Source organism: Macaca nemestrina, chromosome X (assembly GCF_043159975.1).
Source record: "Macaca nemestrina isolate mMacNem1 chromosome X, mMacNem.hap1, whole genome shotgun sequence".
Taxonomy (NCBI): domain Eukaryota; kingdom Metazoa; phylum Chordata; class Mammalia; order Primates; family Cercopithecidae; genus Macaca; species Macaca nemestrina.
In genome coordinates this window covers 67,970,505-67,991,000 of record NC_092145.1, presented here as the reverse complement: position 1 = coordinate 67,991,000, position 20,496 = coordinate 67,970,505, and the positions used below count along the sequence as shown (strand labels likewise).

Below are 20,496 nucleotides of genomic sequence, written 5' to 3'. Positions count from 1 at the left end.
CCTGGAATAGGGAGTTTAACAATTACTAAATTGCATAATTTTTCCTTTTTAACCTCAAGAGCCCTTTTTCCATTTTTTAAGTTTATGAAAACTTCGCTATATTCATCATTGTTAATTTAAATTCAATGGTAAATTGCTGATTGTAGAACACAGACCAATTGTTGAATTGTTTCATAAACATCCATAAAGTGTCATGCTTCCAAAGGTTTTTAGATAAACCAACTTTGGGCATCAAATTACCCCCCCCCATTTAGTGGTAAGCCAAGTTGGTAATAACAAAGAGCAAATTTTTATTTTACCGTCTCTGGTTTTATTATTAAAGTCTTTCAAGTTACAATCTGTTCTGTTTCTGCAGAACTCTGGTGACAACACAGAAGAAGCATATCAATTAAATATGAAATATCAAGACGAATACATGAATAAAATATTCAGCATTCAAATAAACTTCCAAAAGCCACTCTTCAGCAGCAAAATGCCATTAAATCCTTGAGGAACTCATTAATAGATTAACATTTGGAAGAGTAATTACAATGAGAGTTGAAGTCAAACTAAATAAAAATAAGACATATATTACATAATTCTACTGAATTCTTGAAAGAAATCAATATAATAAAATATCAGAGGCAATTCAACGTTGACACAGTTGTTTTTAAAAGGCAATGGAACATGTGCACATACATATTACCACATGGTAGAGATACTTAACACAAATGTGTTAATACTTCGTAAATTCTGTGTATACTTCCATATTTCCAAGAATGCAAAACAAAATATTGAAATGAAATAAATGACCTCTGTGAACATGGTCAGAGTTGATACTTTAGTGCCAATAAACTGAATCCTAAGCCAAATTGACTGTGATAAAAAACTCAGTTTTCTAAACATTGTCCCATCCTTTATGAAGGTTCAACTGTACTTTCAAATACTTTGATATAATGGGCATCATTTTTAACCATTTGTGATATACCTCTAAAGAAAAGGAACTGGTATAGTAGAAGAAGGGATTATGTGTACTAATTAATAACATTTTCTATAACAACTTATTCTTTTTAAGCAAAGTCCTTGAACTATGTAAGTACACATCAGAATCTGAGTTATTATTGAAGATAGTATTACTAATTCCCGGGAAAAATAGGAATTGTGAGAATATATACATTTTGGAAATCTCTGTCCTTTGCTACTTTGGATTTGGAGAAGACTTCTGTGGTTCATAGGAGCTACAGTTGTTTTTGATGGAGCATAAATTAAATATGCAAAAAGTAACAGGGTTGTAAAAGTCATAAATGCCATGTAAATGAACTTATCAATGAGTAAAAATGATTGGGGTTTTAGATTTGCAAGTTTCCTTTTTAAATGTACTTATTGATTTGTTGCAAATACTGTTAACCCCGTATTTGGCAAATGGTGAAAACATTATCGCTTGTGTTCTCATTTGTAATAAAACAGATTAACTTGCTGTGAAATTTTAACTAGGCTGAGACACAACAGTAGCCACCTAATGAACCAAAGCATATTGCAGTTAAGTAGCTAAATAGATGCATACTTATTATAGGGCTAAGAAATGGATCTGTTTACTTGCAAAGAAGAAATTGTTCATATAATTATTCATTATTTTAGGAGAACTTAAACATTCCACTTCCACAGAGATTAAAAAAAACACAACACCTAATTCTTAATCAATATAAGACACTGCATTCACATAACAAGGTTTGCGTGGTGTAAAAAGTCTGACTTCTGTGCTGCCTTAGAAAAATAACAACGGACTGAACCTTGGTCGAATTTGGTAAGTACAGGCTACAAAATCTTAAAGGAGAAAATTTGCTTCATGCAAAATATTACTGTCACTCTTAATAGTCACCTTCTAAATTATGTTCTCAAAGTTAGTTCATTGTTTCACATAAGATGCTGCTGAAAATGCAAAGAAGGAGTTTCAGTGTAAATTATTGGAGTTTATATTGTTTGATCCTATGCTAATTTTAAATATGTTAGAGGAATCCACTATTTTTTCTTAATATGAGTTAATATCAATTTCATTTTTGTTAACATTCATGATATTTTCTATTCATATAGGTGTTCTTATGATTTTTATGTATTCATAATGAGAACTCAGCTTTTATTAGGGGGAGTGAGCAAGGCCAAGTATCACTGTCAGTTGGACTCTCTTGTTTATTAAACCGTGAAACTGCATGGATCACTCAAAAATTGTTTATTTTTATTACAGCAGCATGCATTGCTGTATATGTGATGCCAGTTTGCTATTACACAGTGATTTTCCTTTTGTCAGTTTTATTTTTTCACAATAACTGCTGAGCAGTTATTATGAACTCTCCATTCATTCAGAGGTCCATTAGAGATAAATATAGTTCATTGAATTACACATATTTAAAGGACATTTTCAGTGTTGGAATTCAAACACAAATAGCAAATGTTCTGCAGTTTTTGCACATATTTTGGCGTGGAATCAGTGAGACACAATGATGAAAGACAAAAAAAAAAAAAGGCCACATATATTAAATTCCTTTCACTGGTGTGTGTGTGTGCGTGTGTGTGTGTGCGCGTGTACACACATGCACACACACACGCACACACATACTATTTAAATAATATATTTTAAAGCATTATAGTTTAAGTTGAATTTCACAACTGATAAACTACAAGTTTTTTTTTCAAAATTGAAAGCGTATGATAGAAGGGCTGTATGGATATTGCTTTCAGTACCCGTACCATCCCTCCAAAATGTGAATAGAATGATTAGGGGAAAAAACTTGATTCTTTTCTTCTGCTTTGCTTCTATATTTCTTTTTATTTTTCCTGGCAGACATTATGTGACAAGCAGATATTTTCCTGCATACTAAATATAAGAGAAATGTATCAGTATTCTACTCTGTTTGGAAACATTGTTTTGGAGGCATGACAACAGCTATAAAGTCCTTAACATGTAATATACATTTAAAATTGTTGGTATTTAATTAGCATAAACTACAGGTAATATACTCAAAGTCTATTCATTTCACTAAAGTTATTGGATGTTAATGAAATGCTAAGCAATAATGTAAAGCAAAATTTAACAATATGCATACTACATTGATGACCGTATTAGTGTTCTATTGTTGCTATAACAAATTGCCACAAATTTAGTGGTTTAGCACAGTGCAAATTTATTATCTTGGGGTTCTGTAGGTCAGAAGTTGGACATGAGTTTCACTAGGCTAAAAGCGAGGTGTGGTCAAGGTGTGCTGCATTTCTTTCTATAGGCTCCAGAGAAGAATCTCTTATCTATTTTCTTTTCTTCTTTTAAAATAATTTCAACTTTTCTTTTAGATATACGGGATACCTGTGCAGGTTTTTTTACATGGATATATTATGTGATGGTGAGGTTTAGGGTACTAATGGTCCCGTCACCTAGGTAGTGTCTATAGTGTCTAATAGGTAGTTTTTCAGCCCTTCCCCTTTCCCTCTCTCCCCCTCTAGAAATGCCCAGTGTTTATTGTTAAAGGCCACTCACATTTCTTTGCTCATGGCTCCCTTCTTCCATCTTCAAAGCCAGCCATGTTGCATCTCTGTGACAATTCCTCTGCAATCATTTCTCCTTCTGACCCTTCTTTTCTGCCTGTGTCTTCCACAGTTTAGAATCCTGGTGATTAGATTGGGTCCACTAAGATAATCCAGTATAATCTCCCTATTCCACAATTCTCAATTGCATCTGCAAAGTCCCTTTGGCCATGTGAAGTAACAAATTCACAGGTTCTTAGGATTAAGATGTGGATTGGAGATTTTAAGTTGGGGAGGTGGCATCATTGTGCCTACTGCAATGCCAGACATTGGATAATGTTAACTACTACTAATGAAATAATAAATTTTAACTCTCATGCTATTACTTTTGCATTAAACAAACAGTTTTTAGGGGGGTTATTTGGGCTTCTCATGCAAAATCAATGTGGAAATGTACAAGCACATATTTGACAAATTATTTCTTAATGTTATGGTGATTAGAATAATGATGTGATTACAGATAATTAGCCACAACATTTAATTGAAGAAATTTATTATGGATGAATTAAATATTTTATAGAACATTCTCTGTCCCAGCATGTCTATCACCCAGTCACATTTATTGAATATATGCATAAGCACTGCAATTTGGTTCTTTTATTGATCAAATTAACTTAATGATTTTGATTTATTCATCAATTTGTGATGCATAAACACAGTGAATAGCTTCAGTGTTTTATAGCAATTTTAATAATCAGAAGTCTTGAGAGCCATAATAATTACTGAAGAAGTATGCAAAAATATTTTATTAAAATTCATTACTGAAAACTACAAAAAATCTATGGAATACTAGAAGAAGTGACCTTGATAGATAGTAGCGTTAAGTTTGAAAAAAATAATCATGTACTGTGACTATTAAAATATATATACTTTTTTGAGATGGAGTTTCGCTCTTTTTGCCCAGACTGGAGTGCAGTGGTACGACTTCGGCTCACTGCAATGTCCGCCTCCTGGGTTCAAGGGATTCTTCTGCTTCAGCCTCTCGAATATCTGGGATGACAGGTGCCTGCCACCATGCCTGGCTGATTTTTGTATTTTCAGTAGAGATGGGGTTTCACCATTTTGCTCAGACTTGTCTTGAACTCCTGACCTCAGGTGATCCACCCTCCTCGGCTTCCCAAAGTGCTGAGATTACATGCATGAGCCACCGTGCCCAGGCTATTAAAATATTTTGTTGGCAGAATTCAACATAAGTTATTAAGGTCTGAGAGGTTACAAGTGTCTAATATACAAGTATATTATTTGCATAAATTTTGTCCACACAGAAAAGCTCAACTTGTACCAGGGGCCACGATTTGTGAGTTTTATTCCAGGGCTCTCAAGTCTTTACATTTGGGAGTTCTCCTTCTTAATGAGATAGGAGTATCACCCTTCAGGCCTTGCTATGAACTTTACATCAATCTAGAAGTTACAATAACAATAACCTTCAAAACACACCTACACTATTAATCATTTATGAAGTTTTTAGGAGAGCACATGGAAATTAACTTTTCTTGACCCTTTACCATATGCTTTTTTGTCTTTTTCCATAATTTAGCCCTCATGATATTTTATTAATTTCACAAGAATCAAAAATATATTTTTGTTTAAAGATATATTTTTTGAAACGTGAAGGGGAACATCACACACCGGGTCCTATTGTGGGGAGGGGGGAGGGGGGAGGGATAGCATTAGGAGATATACCTAATGTAAATGACGAGTTGATGGGTGCAGCACAGCAACATGGCTCATGTATACATATGTAACAAACCTGCACGTTGTGCACATGTACCCTAGAACTTAAAGTATAACAAAAAAAAAAGATATGTTTGTAAGACGAATTATAGTAGATGAGTACACTTTCACAATAAGTGAGAGGTCAGCATTTGAAATGTATGGACTCAACCAACATAAAAACTTGGCGCATAGATGACATTTCCTTTTGGGTTTCCTTTTGTGTCAGGAGCGGATCCCAGAGAGTCCTTCTCCTGCTCCTTCTCTGGAAGAGAATCATCGTCCTGGGAGCCAGACCTCTTCCCACTCCAGCAGCAGTGTGTCCAGTTCTCCCTCTCAGATGGATCATCACTTGGAAAGAATGGGTGAGTAACTTTTCGGAAACAGGTAATTGAAAAATATTGTTTCAGGAAATTAGTTGTTAGGAAAAATAGAGGAGAGGGAAAAGCTGGGGAAGCTGACACCTCTTTAATATAAATAGCTTTTTGAAAGTTGGTCATTCGTAATTGCTGAAACAATATGACCAACAAAATGAAACTTACATTATTAGAAATTTGTTCTCTGCAAAGATCTTCCTTTACTGTATCATTCAATCTCATGGAATTAATATGATGAACTGTTTGTAGAGTATATGTGAGTTCTATATGTGATACAATACACCTGACACAGTCACAACATCTTTTTGAATAAGGGAAGTTGAAATATCCTTTAGGCAGTTCCCCTTTTAAGAGTGAAAAAAAGTGAATCAATATAAGATTTGCCACAATCTCAACAACTTAGATCACAAATATTTAACATGATTTCCCCTATGTTTATATATATTTTGTTGTCTCAGAAGCCTTACACCATAGACACTATTCCAGAAATTGGTTGTGATGTGGCATATTGGGAACTTTAGTCTAGCTGTAGGTCTGGCACTAACTAGCTATAACATCTTGTGTATGCCACTTAACCACGATGAGTTTCTTTACTTATTATATGGAAAAAAACCTTATCACCCTGTCTAATGCGCTGGATTATTGAGAGGTGAAATGAAACATTATGTGAAAAAAGTGCCAAGGAAGTGTGAGTGATAAAAATTACTCTTCTCTGTGTGACTTGACTTTGATTACTTATCATTTCCTGCTATCTAATTCTACTCAGGTATATAGAAGTCGACAGGTACATTCAGCTGTAACAAATTCTCATTTAGTGTATAGTAATTACCGATCAGTTGAGTTAGGTAAAATCTTCATTAATCTTCTGTACCTACACAGTCCAATCTCCTATGTACCCATTTCTTTTTGGCAAAATGATTTTTGCTATCCCTTTAGTCTTAAAGGGGGGAAGTTCTTTAAGTGAACTGTGAATGTTTACAGCTCATAATAGCTATTGCTTTCAGCCTTTCCAAAATAATGTATTTTCTTGGGGGAAGAGAAATTTGGGAGATTAAGGAAGGTTTTAGATTTCAGAAGGATGAAGACTATCCCTTGGGGAAATTAATCCAAAACTCACTTAGCTTGTCAGTATTATATGTTTTTTGGAGCTCTTTAGCTTCATGGTGAGCATAGTGTTTCTCACATCTGGCTCCCAAATATAATCACCTATGGAGTTTTTATTAATATGGATGCTGAGGCCACATGCTCAGAGTTTGATTCACTTGGTCTGGAATAGAGCCTGGGCAGCAGTATTTTGTTTTGCTTTTCAGCATTTCTTCCGTAGATTCTTATGTTCTGCCAGGGTTAAGAACCGGTAGATCAGAGCTTGAGGCTAATGTCTCTCAGAGAGTAAGTTTAATTCCTGGAAGACCTGATAGACATCTTCTAGCTTTACTCTTTTCTCTGACATAGACTACCTGGTTGTTACAACATTGTGTACGACTGATTCAAGAAAGTCTTAGAAAGAACGAGAGTCTACAAATGAGTGACCACTAATGAATCAAGAAGCAAAAGGACACATTCTTCTGTTGGGATACCATTCATATTGATGAGAGTGGGAAGAAGGAGACAAAAAGGGGAAAGGGATAGAGAGAGAGAGATAATTATTTATTGAGTGCTGGCTAAAAAGCAGAGCACATAGGGAAATATACTTGGTAATAGATATATCATAAAAGAATGGGCAACTTATACTTAGAAGTAAAATCAAACATATCCGAAGCAATGTAATATCCTAGAAAAAAATGTTGACAGTATAGTTTACTTCTAATTACACTGGCAGTAATTAGGCTCTATATGCACATTCCACAGTTGTCTAACAATGATACCAAGATTGTCTATAAATAAATAAAACGGCTTGAGAATTTTTACATATTACATTTACAGTTACCATATTTTATTACTAGGGCTGTATAATGTTTGAATAAAATATGACTAAAGAAAATTAAATTATAAACTCTGAAAATTAACATTTTTTCTCTTTCAATATGTTTTATAAAGAATCATAATAATTTCCAGAAAGTTATATTATCTATCAATCTTGCTCTGTTTAACAAGTTCATATGTATATATGTTTATATATTAATTATACTTTAGAACTCACACGATCAAGCAGCTTACTGATTTTTTCATTATATGATCTTCAGACCAACAAAAAAATCTTTCTACTGTTTTAGAAATAGAAGTACATAAAACTTATGTTAGTTGTTATTAGATTATATTAGCCATTTGTGTGATGTTTTCTACCTTTTTTTCTGGGTATTTACATAGAAAACTATTCAGTTACATCTCTTATTTATAGTTATGATGCCCAGCAATAGAGAGGGACTTACTGTTGTTCAGGATAATGGACTAACCATCAAAAAATTCCAAAAACATAATAAAGGTAAAATGATTTTTGCTTATTTGATACACATATAATAATCAGATACTAACTCAGTTAACACCCGTGTGCTGTATACTGCATCCACATTTCCCTTAGTAAGAATAGATTCATACTAACTTTGGATAAGTTATTTTAATAGTAGAAAACATGATGTTTATCTGAAGCTTGTTTATTTGGAAGGTTATAAATTACATATCCACCTGAAATTTATCTGTGCATGTGGTTGGAAACTTTATCTTAAGCCTTCTTACTATGCCAGTTCAGAGACACCTGACGCCCTTTGTATTATATGTTTACTTTTTAAACTATGTTTAAATGATTCACCATTTGCTGGTTATAGTTGACGGTTATATTTGACAAAACTGAGTTGCTGTCACACAGGGGAGCTGCTTCTGTCAATCCTTGAAAGTGATTTTTAAAATATATACTAATTTGGACATTTCAGATGAAAGCTTAGCAAGTTAGCCCATCAGGTATTTACCTGGAATACTGATACATATTATCTCAACCTGCCTTTTGATCAGCTGAGGTACATGTATCACCTCGGCATAGTATCCAGTTTTGTCTTAGGAGAGCTGTTCAAGGAAGATAAAGAATTTTAAAGTGATGCTCTCCTAATATGAAAGCTGAGTACAACTTTGTTTATAAGGCTGAAAGGGTAAGAGAAAAGGAAAATACATAATCATATGGCACAGATGATACATTGTTGCTGTCACCATGAGTTATACAGTAGCTAACATATAATTTCTCAGGTCATCCGATAGTTTATTTGTACTTCACCACAGGGTAAATTTTTCTATCTACTAAAGGTGCCCATAATATATAGAAAAAAATACTTCATGAACTGGAGAGTTAATGAAGAATATTTTCTCTTTTCTGTAAACTGAATGTGCTTCATAATTACTAGATGAGCATTTTCATTGGAATTTGAAATAATGTATGATTTTAATTTCATTGATCTATGGTTGATTTCCTAGCCACATGTTTTGTCTTTTCTTAGCCTGACAGTGAAAGGCTATACCCTCTGGGGCTCCAAAATGCAAATGACTGATTTTGGATTCGTTGTCAGAATGAAAGTCAGGTTCATGATATTAAACTACCCAAACTCTTGCACAGGTAGTGAAAGTCTAGTTATAGATGAAACTTCGTTTATAACCCAGCAACAATTTGTTCCCGAAACTTTTTTCCCCACCATCTCATGACTATTTAAAGGACACCTTGGTAGTAAAGCAGCTTTGCTAGGAAAGTCCCAAGCTGTGCATGATGCGTATAATACAATCAGAGTTGCAAACCCCATCAGTCAATATGGCGTTTGGGGCTGTCCTGTGTGCTGCAGCACGCAAGTGTACACTATTGTGGCCTATGAAAAATCAGCTGGAGCGTTATTACAGGTGCACAGTAACTGATTTTCATAAAATATATAGTAGTATGCACTGGTATTTCTGAATTTCTTGCTGTGGAATGGTAGAATTTTACTTGTTTAAATCAAATAAGTTGGTCACATATCCTGATGAGGACGTTAATAAGCAAGAGTGGCATATGAAACTGCACCCCAGTTATAGTGGAAAGGTTTTTTTTAAAAAATGGGATTCTCTATGTCAAGTCCTTCCAGTTATATTTGTGATGGTAAGAAAAAAAACATATTTTCCTGAAATAGAGTTTAGTTATTAAAAGGGAATGAGTTAAAGTAGAAGTGTCAACATTTATTAACTGTGACAAATAAGCAGTTTATACAACTGTGGCAAACATATGTTTTCACATCTGCTTTGAGTATCATCATGATTTTAAAAATGATTTATAGCTCTGAAAATTATAAAATGCCAGCTTTGCTATTATGAAGGAATTTTCAGAACATAAAGACATACCTTTAGACTATTCATGTAGCCCACCCTTACTGTACCTGGTAAAACTGGATGACATTATAATACATGTCTCAAAGTCTGTATGACCTGAGCTTTCACGGCATTGATATCCATTTTGACTGTGCCCAATATTGTGATTTTAGTTTTGAATCAAGTATTTTGAATAAACTGACTGATCAGTCAAATAAGGCTTTTGATTTTATTTTTTCACAGACTTTGTCAAATAAATTGACCAAATTAATCACTTTATGACATTGTGTTATGTGGTCTTTAACAGTCAGTTCTGGGATTCTTTAGAGTACAGCAATGATGACTATTCACTCTAGTTTACCTGTATGGAAGCAAAGGCACAGAGTAAAATCCCCTTCCTCTGGCAGCCACTTATCTCTCAAACTGCTATTGGGAATAGGGTTTTTGTGATATTCTGCACTGGGAAGTAAATGTTTTCAATAGAAAACTCTCTATGTGTAAAATGCCCCAAACACTCTGATTAATCAAGTCTGATATGCTACAGAAATAGTTGAACAATAAATTCACCACCCAGCCCAAGAATTTAGCCCATTGAAATGTTACATGTTAACTCAGAGCCTACAGATGAACAGCTAATAGTTTTAACGTCCTTTTATCACAATAATAGATATATTATGTTTCACCTTGAATAAAAGCATTGTCATATTTCTTTTTTAACTTTTAAGTTCAGAGGTACATGTGCAGGTTTGTTGTATACATAAATTCTGTGTCACTTGGGTTTGGTGTACAGATTATTTTGTCACCCAGGTAATAAGCATCGTATCTGGCATGTAGTTTTTCAATCCTCTCCCTCTTCCCAACCTCCACCCTCAAGTAGGCCCCATTGTCTTTGGTTCTCTTCTTTGTTTCTATGTATTCTCAATATTTATCTTCCACTTATAAGTGAAAACATGCAGTATTTTGTTTTCTGTTCCTACATTAGTTCTCTCTCTTAGCCTCCAGCCCCATCCATGTTGCTGCAAAGGACATCATCCTGTCCTTTTTTATGACTGCATAATATTCCATGGTGTATATGTACCACGTTTTTAATGGGCATTTAGGTTTATTTAATGTCTTTTGTCTTGTGAACAGTGCCACAATGAACATGTGCATGCATTATTTAGAATGATTTATATTCCTTTGGGTATATATCCAGTAATGGAATTGCTGGCTCAAATGGCGGTTCTATTTTAAGTTCTTTGAGAAATCGCCAAACTCCTTCCCCCAGTGGCTGAACTAGTTTACACCACCAGTGTATAAGCATTCCTTTTTCTCCACAACCTTGCCACCATCTGTTGTTTATTGACTTTTTAATGATACCCATTCTGATTGGTGTGAGATGGTATCTCATAGTGGTTTTGGTTTGCATTTCTCTAATGATCAATTATATTGAATATTTTTTATATGTTGCTGGCTGTATGTATGCCTTCTTTTGAAAAGTCTGTTCATGTCCTCCGTCCACTTTTTAATGAAGTGGATGCAGCCGTTTACATTTCCTACCAGCAATATATGAAGGTTTTAATTTCTCCCCACTCTCTCCAACACTTACTATTTTCTGTGATTTTGATTATAGTTGGACTAATGTTTGCGATGTATTATCTCATTTTGGCTTTGATTTGTATTCGCTGATGAATAATCATTTTGAGCATCTATTCCTGTGTTTATTGGCTATTAATATATCTTCTTTGGACAAATATCTATTTAAGTCCTTTGTCCATTTTTTAATTGGGCATTTTCATTCCTTAATTTAATTTCTCATTTGTTTTTAAGTTGTAGGAGTTCATTTTATATTATGGATACAATCTCTTTATCAGACATATGACTTATAAATATTTTATCCCATTTTTTGGGTTATCTTTTTACTGTTTTCATAGTATCTTTTGACAGACAGGTTATTAATTTTCATAAAGATCAATTTATCTATTTTTTTTGACACATGTGCTTTTTGTGTTGTATCTAAGAACGCTTTACTCTTACACTTAGATCTGTACTCCCCTTTGAGTTAATTTTTGTTGTGTTAAATAGGGGACCAACTTCACTATCTTGCATTTGAATATTCGATCATCCTAGCACTGTTTGTTTTAAACATTTCCGCATTGAATTAAGTAGGCACCCTCATCAAAAATCACTTCTCTGTAAAACTAAGCATTGATTTCTAGACTCTCAATTCTGTTCAATTATCTACATGTCTATTCTTTTGCCAGTATCATACTATCTTGATTACTCTAGATTTGTAATAAGTTTTAAAATAAAGACGTATGAGTCTTTTTATTATTTTATTCAGAATTGCTTTGGGTCTTCTTGATCTTTTGTGTTTCTATGAGAATTTTTAGATCAGTTTTTGATAAAATATCAACTGGAATTACTGCAAGGATTATATTGAAACTGTAGATACATTTGGCTAGTGTTGCCATATAAGCAGTATTAATTATTTTGATCTGTGAAAACAAGATATTTTTCTATTATTTAGGTTCTCTTTAATTTCTTCCAGCAATATTTTGTCGTTTTCAAACTACACATTTTGCACTTCTTTGAAGTTTACTCCTCAGCACAGTCATACCCCAGAGATATCATGTGTTTGGTTCCTGACCACCACAATAAATCCTATATTGCAATAAAGCAAGTCACACAAATTGTTTGATTTCTCAGTGCATGTAAAAGTTATATTTACACAATACTGTAGTCTGTTAACTGTGTGATGCCATTAACTCTAAAAAACAGTATACATACCTTACTTTGAAAATACTTCATTGCTAAAATAATGGTAATAATCATCCAAGCCTTCACCGGGTCATAATCTTTTTACTGGTGGAGGGCCTTCCCTTGATGTTGATGGCTGCTGACAGATTAGGGTGGTGGTCACTGAAGGTTGGGGTGGCTGTGGAAATCCCTTAATGTAAGACAACAATGAAGTTTGCCACATCAACTGACTTTTCCTTTCATGAAAGATTTCTCTGTAGCATGCAATGCTGTTTGAAGGCATCTTACCTACAGTAATATTTTTTCAAAACTTGAGACAACTCTCTTAAACTCTACCACTTCTTTACTAAGTTTATGTAATATTCTAAATACTTTGTTGTCATTTCAACAGTGTTCACAACATTTTTATCAGGAGTATATTCCATCTCAATAAACCATGTTCTTTGTTCATCCATAAAAAAACAAAAAACTCTTCATCCATTCAGGTATTAGATTGCAGCAATTCAGTCATATATTCAGATTTTACTTCTAATTCTAGTGCTTTTGCTATTTTCACATGTGCAGTGATTTCCTCTACTGAAGTCTTGAGTCCCTCAAAGTCATCCACGAGGGTTGAAATAAACTTCTTCCAAACTCTTGTTAATGTTGGCTTTTGACCTCCTTCCATGAATCAAATGTTTGTAATAACATTTAGTATGATGGATCCTTTTCAGAAAGTTTTCAATTTATGTTGCTTAGATCCATTAGAGTAATCTTCATATATGGAAGCTTTAGCTTTGTCAAATGCCTTTCTTAAATAATGAAACCCAAAAGTCAAACAATGACCCCACGTTACATAGTCTGCAGAATGTATGTTGTGTTAGCAGGCATGAAAACTGAATTTCTTTTTACAGAGCTCTCGGGTAACTAGATTCGTTTGCAGTGAGCAGTAATATTTTGCAAGGAATCTTTTCTTTTTGAGCCATAGGTCTCAATAGTGGGCTTAAAATGTTCAGCAAAGCGTGCTGTAAATAGACGTGCCATTATCCAGGCTTCATGGTTCCATCTATAAAGCAGAGACAGAGTAGAATGCATTGGCTTGAACTTAAAGTCACCAACTGCATTATCCCCTAACAGGAGAGTTAGCCTGTCCTTTGAAGCTTTGAAGCCAGTTATGACTTCTCTTCTCTAGCTATGATAGTCCTAGATGGCATCTTCTTCTAATATAAGGCTGTTTTGTCTACATTGAAAATCTATTATTTAGTGTAGCCACCTTCGTCAATGATCTTAGTTAGATTTTCTGGATAACTTGCTGCAGCTTCTACATCCACACTTGCTGCTTCACCTTGCACTTTTATGTTAAGGAGATTGTTCTTTTACTTAAACCTCATAAACCCACATTTGTCAGATTCTAACTTTTCTTCTGCAACTTCTTCACCTTTCTCAGTCTACAAGGAATTAAAGAGAGGTAGGACCTTGCTCTGGATTAGGATTTGGATTAAAGAAATGTTGTGACTTGTTTGATCTTCCATCCAGATAATTACAACTTTCTCCATATCAAGAATAAGGCTAGCTCACTTTCTTGTCATTTGTGTTTTCACTGGAGTAGCACTCTTAATGTATTTCAAGAAATTTTCCTTTGCATTCACAACTTGGCTACCTGTTTGGTGCAAGAGGCCTAGCTTTCAGCCTATCTTGGCTTTTGACATACCTTCCTTACCAAGCTTAATCATTTCTAGATTTGATTTAAAGTGAGATACATGTGACTATTCCTCTTACTTGAACACTTAGAGGCCATTGGAGGATTTGTAGTTGACATAATTTCAATATTGTTGTATCTCAGGGAATAGAAGACCTGAGCAGAGGAAGAGAAATGGGGGGACAACAGGTCAGTGAAGCAGTCAGAACATAGAAAGCATTTATCAGTTGCATTTGCCATTGTATATAGGAACAGTGCATGGAGTCCCAAAACAATTATAATAGTAACATCAAACATCACTGATAATAGACCACCATAACAGTTATAATAATAATTAAAAGTTTGAAATTTCATGGGAATTGCCAATACGTGACACAGAGACAAAAAGTGAACAAGTGCTATTGGAAAAATGACACCAATAGACTTGTTCAATGTGAGGTTGCCACAGACTTTTAGTTGGTAAAATATGTAGTATTTGTAAAGTGCAAAGAACAGGGTATGCCTATATTTTGTTTTTAAATGTTTTCAAATTTATTTATAAGTGAAATTGTTTTGTTAATTTTAATTTCAGATTGTTCACTGCTGTGTATAGAAATATAATTATTTTTCCTATATTCTTATATTCTTCAAATGTATTAATTTTTTAGCTTTAATGGTTTTTACATAGATTGTTTACGATTTTTTTCTGTAGTTTCTTTTTTTTTTTTTAATTTATTTATTATTATTATACTTTAAGTTGTAGGGTACATGTGCATAACGTGCAGGTTTGTTACATATGTATACTTGTGCCATGTTGGTGTGCTGCACCCATCAACTCATCATTTACATCAGGTATAACTCCCAATGCAATCCCTCCGCCCTCCCCCCTCCCCATGATAGGCCCCTGTGTGTGATGTTCCCCTTCCTGAGTCCAAGTGATCTTATTGTTCAGTTCCCACCTATGAGTGAGAACATGCGGTGTTTGGTTTTCTGTTCTTGTGATAGTTTGCTAAGAATGATGGTTTCCAGCTGCATCCATGTCCCTACAAAGGACGCAAACTCATCCTTTTTGATGGCTGCATAGTATTCCATGGTGTATATGTGCCACATGTTCTTAATCCAATCTGTCACTGATGGACATTTGGGTTGATTCCAAGTCTTTGCTATTGTGAATAGTGCTGCAATAAACATACGTGTGCATGTGTCTTTATAGCAGCATGATTTATAATCCTTTGGGTATATCCCCAGTAATGGGATGGCTGGGTCATATGGTACATCTAGTTCTAGATCCTTGAGGAATCGCCATACTGTTTTCCATAATGGTTGAACTAGTTTACAATCCCACCAACAGTGTAAAAGTGTTCCTATTTCTCCACCTCCTCTCCAGCACCTGTTGTTTCCTGACTTTTTAATGATCGCCATTCTAACTGGTGTGAGATGGTATCTCACTGTGGTTTTGATTTTCATTTCTCTTATGGCCAGTGATGATGAGCATTTTTTCATGTGTCTGTTGGCTGTATGAATGTCTTCTTTTGAGAAATGTCTGTTCATATCCTTTGCCCACTTTTTGATGGGGTTGTTTGTTTTTTTCTTGTAAATTTGTTTGAGTTCTTTGTAGGTTCTGGATATTAGCCCTTTGTCAGATGAGTAGAGTTTTGTAGTTTCTTTAAGAATTTTCTCTATATAAGATCATACCATCTACAAATTGAGATAGTTTTATCTGTCTTTTCCAATCTATATGCCTTTTATTTCCATTTCTTGCCTAATTCTGTGGCTAGAGACTGTGATAACAATGTTGAGTAGACATGGTGAGAGTGAATATCCTTGTCTTATTTCCGATCTTAAGAGGAAAGCTTTCAGTTTTTACCATTAAATATGATGTGATTAGTGAGCTTTTTATAGATGTCTCCTATCAGATTGAGGAAGTTTTCATCTATGCTTAGTTTGTTTTGTGTATTTACTTTGAAAACACGTTGTATTTTGTCACATTCTTTTTCTATATGTATCAAGATGACACTGTGGTTTTTGTACTTTATTAGTACAATTCATTACATTGCTTTTTCTAAGTAAATTATATTTCTATTATTATTCTTCGTTGTAAAAACTTAATATGCTTAATATGAGACCTACCATCTTATGCATTTTTAAGTGCTCAATAGACTATTGTTGACTGTAGGTATAATGCTGTACAGCAGATCTCTTGAACTTATTCATTTTGCATAACTGAAACTTTGTACCAGTTGAACAGCAACTCTCCATTTCTCTCTCTCCACAGTCCCTGGCAACCACTATTCACTCTCTGTTTCTATGAATTTGACTATTTTACATAACTAATATATGTGGAATCATGCAGTGTTTGTCCTTGTGTGACTGGCTTTTTTCATTTAGCCAAACGTCCACCAGGTTCATCCATCTTGTCACATATGACAAGATTTCTGTCTTTTTTAAGGCTGAATAATAGTTTATTGTATTATATACCACATTGTATTTATCTATTTCATCCATAAATTGGCATTTGGGTTATTTCCATGTATTTGTTATTGTGCATAATACTGGTATTAATGTTGGTGTACAAATATCAGTCCAGGTTCCTGCTTTTAATACTTTTGGTTTTATACATGGAAATGGAAAGCTGGATCATATGTCGATTTTTTTTGTTTTAAAAATATATTTTGAGGAACTGCCATACTGTTTTCCACATTGAGTGACTGCACAATTTTATATTGCAACTAAAAGTGTACAAGGTTCTAGTTTCTCCAAATCCTTATTTCCCAACTCATTCTATGATACCAAAACTTAACACAAAAACCTGATACCAAAACCTTGCAGAGTTTTCAAAAAGAGAAAACCTCAAGCCGATATCCTTGATAAACATCAATACAAACATTCTTAACAAAATACTAGCAAACCGAATCAAGCAGTATATCAAAAGCCTACTCCGTCATGATCGAGTAGGCATCATCCGCAGATACAAAATTGGTTCGACGTATGAAAATCAATAAATATGTTTCATCACATAAACAGAACTAAAGACAAAAAGCACATGATTTGCTAAGTGAGACACTAGTGTGAAAAGAAAACGTCAACAACACATGATTATCTCAACAGAGGCAGAAAAGTCTTTCCATAAAATTCAACACCCCTTCATGTTAAAAACTCTCAATAAACTAGGTATTGAGAGAACATACCTGCAAATAATAAGAGCCACCTATGCTTTAGTTGGCTCTTATTCTATCTAATCTATCAAATTAGATACAATGAAGGAACCTCATGCTACAATATAATTAGATTCTAGCTAAACTAAATCTAAACTAAATTTTGTGCATTGTTGGACTCACAATATGTAAATACTGGTGAAGCACACAAAAAAACAAGAAGACAGAAGTAAAGGCAGGCAGGCAGCAAGGAAGGAAATAGGAAAAAAAAGAAAAGTATACACAGAAGACTGAAAGCCAACTATCAAAAATACATGTGCACTCATATGTTTATCTCAGTACTATTCACAAAAGCAAAAATACAGAATCAACCTAGCTACCCATCAACAGTGGATTGGATAAAGAAAAGGTGCTACGTATACACCATGGAATATTACAGAAATAAAAAGAACAATATCATGTCCTTTTCAGTAGCATGGATGGAGCTGGAGGCCAATTATCCTAAACAATCAAATGCAAGAACACAAAACCAAATACCACATATTTTCACTTATAAGTTGGAGCTAAGCATTGAATACATATTAATGTAAAGATGGGAACCGAGGGAGGGGGGTGGTTACCTGTTGGGTTCTATGCTTACTGCCTGGGTGTCAATACTCTGGGACGTCTAGCCTCAGAATCACATGATTTACTCATATAACAAACCTATACATGTACCCTTTAACCTATAATAAAATTTGAAATGATAGAAAAACACTGTACAAATTTCTAATTTCTCAACATTCTTTCTAATACTTGTTATCTTTTGTTTTTTGATGAAATCATACTAGCAGGTGAAAGGTGGTATTTCACTGTGGTTATTATTTGCATTTCCTTGTGATTACTGATGTTGACCAATTTTTCATATATCTACTGGCCATTTTTATGTCTGTTTTGGAGAAATAAAGAAATAGTTGTATAAATACCTTGACATAAGGCTAAGGTACACATAATTATTCTATAATTTTAATAATCAACATGTAGTAGTGCTATTATCTCAACACACACATTTTAAAGAACCAGGATGACTAAATTATAATATTACAAATAATACAACTAAGGCTATTTGATTTGTTGCAGGAACCATAGATTTGATTGTTTTGGATCAGAACATAACATTTTTTCTTAATAGTAATTGCAGATTATATCCGTGCATAACAAATCCTGCCAGAATGATGGGTGACTATGGAAGTCTTGGAAAAAGAAGAAGTAAAATGTCATTTAAAAATATTCTATTTTATGATAGAGAAGAATCAAGTAAACTGATATTTGTACATTTGTATTCAAATTACTATATTTTCAATTAGCTTAATCCTGAATATAAACCACATTATCACTACACTAATATCATCATATGAAGTTATTAGAGCAGTTGTATAAATATGACTAAAAGATTATTAATATAGAATTAGCAGTAAGTTTATATTATTTGAGCTCTCATATTTCATATCTTTTAATTCAATATAATCTCCAATGCTGCCTGTAGAATTTAGCCTTATTAAAAATATACACACATACACACAGACACCCCTACACACATACATCATGGTTCATTTATTGTTTTAAAATGGCTCTTGGTTAAAGGAAGAGAAGTACACTCCAGTTACTTCCAGTCTGTTGTATGTGTTATTACTGATTTTCATGCTGTCTGTCTAAATAAGGATGTTTGAGAACTATAATAAATCTCGACATCAGGTGCAAATAGGAATTTCTCCAAAGCAGGAATAAATACATTCATTCATTCATTCTGGATGCATTTGTTTAGATAACTGCATTATATAAGTCACTGGGAAAAAGAATTAAAAAGTATTAAAAATTCCTTATGACGCATTATAGTTAGATAAATGTATTTACTGTTTATATTATCATAAACAGAGGAATTTAGATGGTTTCAATGATGACAATAGATCAGACCTGATCTTGTTATTTCATTATGAGAGTGAATGTTATAAAAATCTAATTAGCATTTCATGTGGCAGTGTTAGGATAACAAAAAGAGCTGTCACATGCACAGTTTTATCCGGATCATAATTCCAGTTCTTACTATGATTTCCATTAATTATTTTTATAAATAATGTCTTCTGTGCCCTACATTATTTCAGGCACTGAGAATGTAATGATGAGAGATATTATTCTTGTCCCCAAGGAGCTCACAGCGAATGCAATAATTCTAAAATGCATCTAAAATACAGGTGCTTTTCTTCAGAGTAAAGTTGTGTTTGTTTATGATAAGAGAGTGCTACTGACCTCAAGGTCCTGTCTATATTAAGAGGAGTCTCAAATTCAGCATCCACACCTTACTGTGGGCTTAGGGTTTATCTTTTGATCTCACTACCTGTATTTGAGGCCCTTAAACTGAACCAAATATGAGCTCACAATAAAAAAAGAAAACAAATGTTCAAACACACAAGGAATCCAACCACCATGAGACCATCACAGAAACAGCTAAGCATAGATTTAGATCCATAAGTATTCAGACATATATTTATTTTACACTTTATCTGAACTGCCTAGGGAATTAAAACATGGAATTAAATTAATAAGCAAGAAACTAGATATTACTAACATTTCCAAACAGATTTTTAAAGTACCAAATATAATTGTTAGAAATAAATTAACATAAACATTGAAATTAAAAACTAGACGAATGAGTTAACCAACAGAATAAAACTAAAGAAAGAAGTACTGAACTGAAAAATAGATATGAAAAAATCATCTAGAACGTAGTACAGACAGACAAGGTGACAGAAAAAATGCTAGTTTAAGATAAATGAGGATAGGAAAAAATATAAATGAGGATACAGCAATAAGTTATAACATTTATCTAGGTATCAGGAGGGACTAATAAACTTCAGAGAATACCTTTCATCTTTTTAAATGGAGAAACAATATTTTTTTGATTGAGGGTTAGAAGTCATTGTAAAGAAATAGTATCTATCAAAGCATCTAGCTAATGTACTTGTGCCCAGAAAATATTTGCCTCCAAATCCTAAGTAGAGTTATAATCCCA

General features: G+C 33.7%; 1 protein-coding gene across 7 annotated transcripts in view; it reads left to right on the top strand.

Annotated features, from left to right (window-relative positions):
• The window catches only part of LOC105488007 (dachshund family transcription factor 2), a 692,336-nt gene that overhangs the window by 587,444 nt on the left and 84,396 nt on the right, over positions 1-20,496 (top strand). For all 7 annotated transcript variants that reach the window (XM_071088393.1, XM_071088394.1, XM_071088389.1 and 4 more), the window contains one exon: positions 5,495-5,630. In XM_071088393.1, the coding sequence (XP_070944494.1) occupies positions 5,495-5,630 (136 nt within the window). The remainder of the gene's footprint in view (positions 1-5,494; positions 5,631-20,496) is intronic.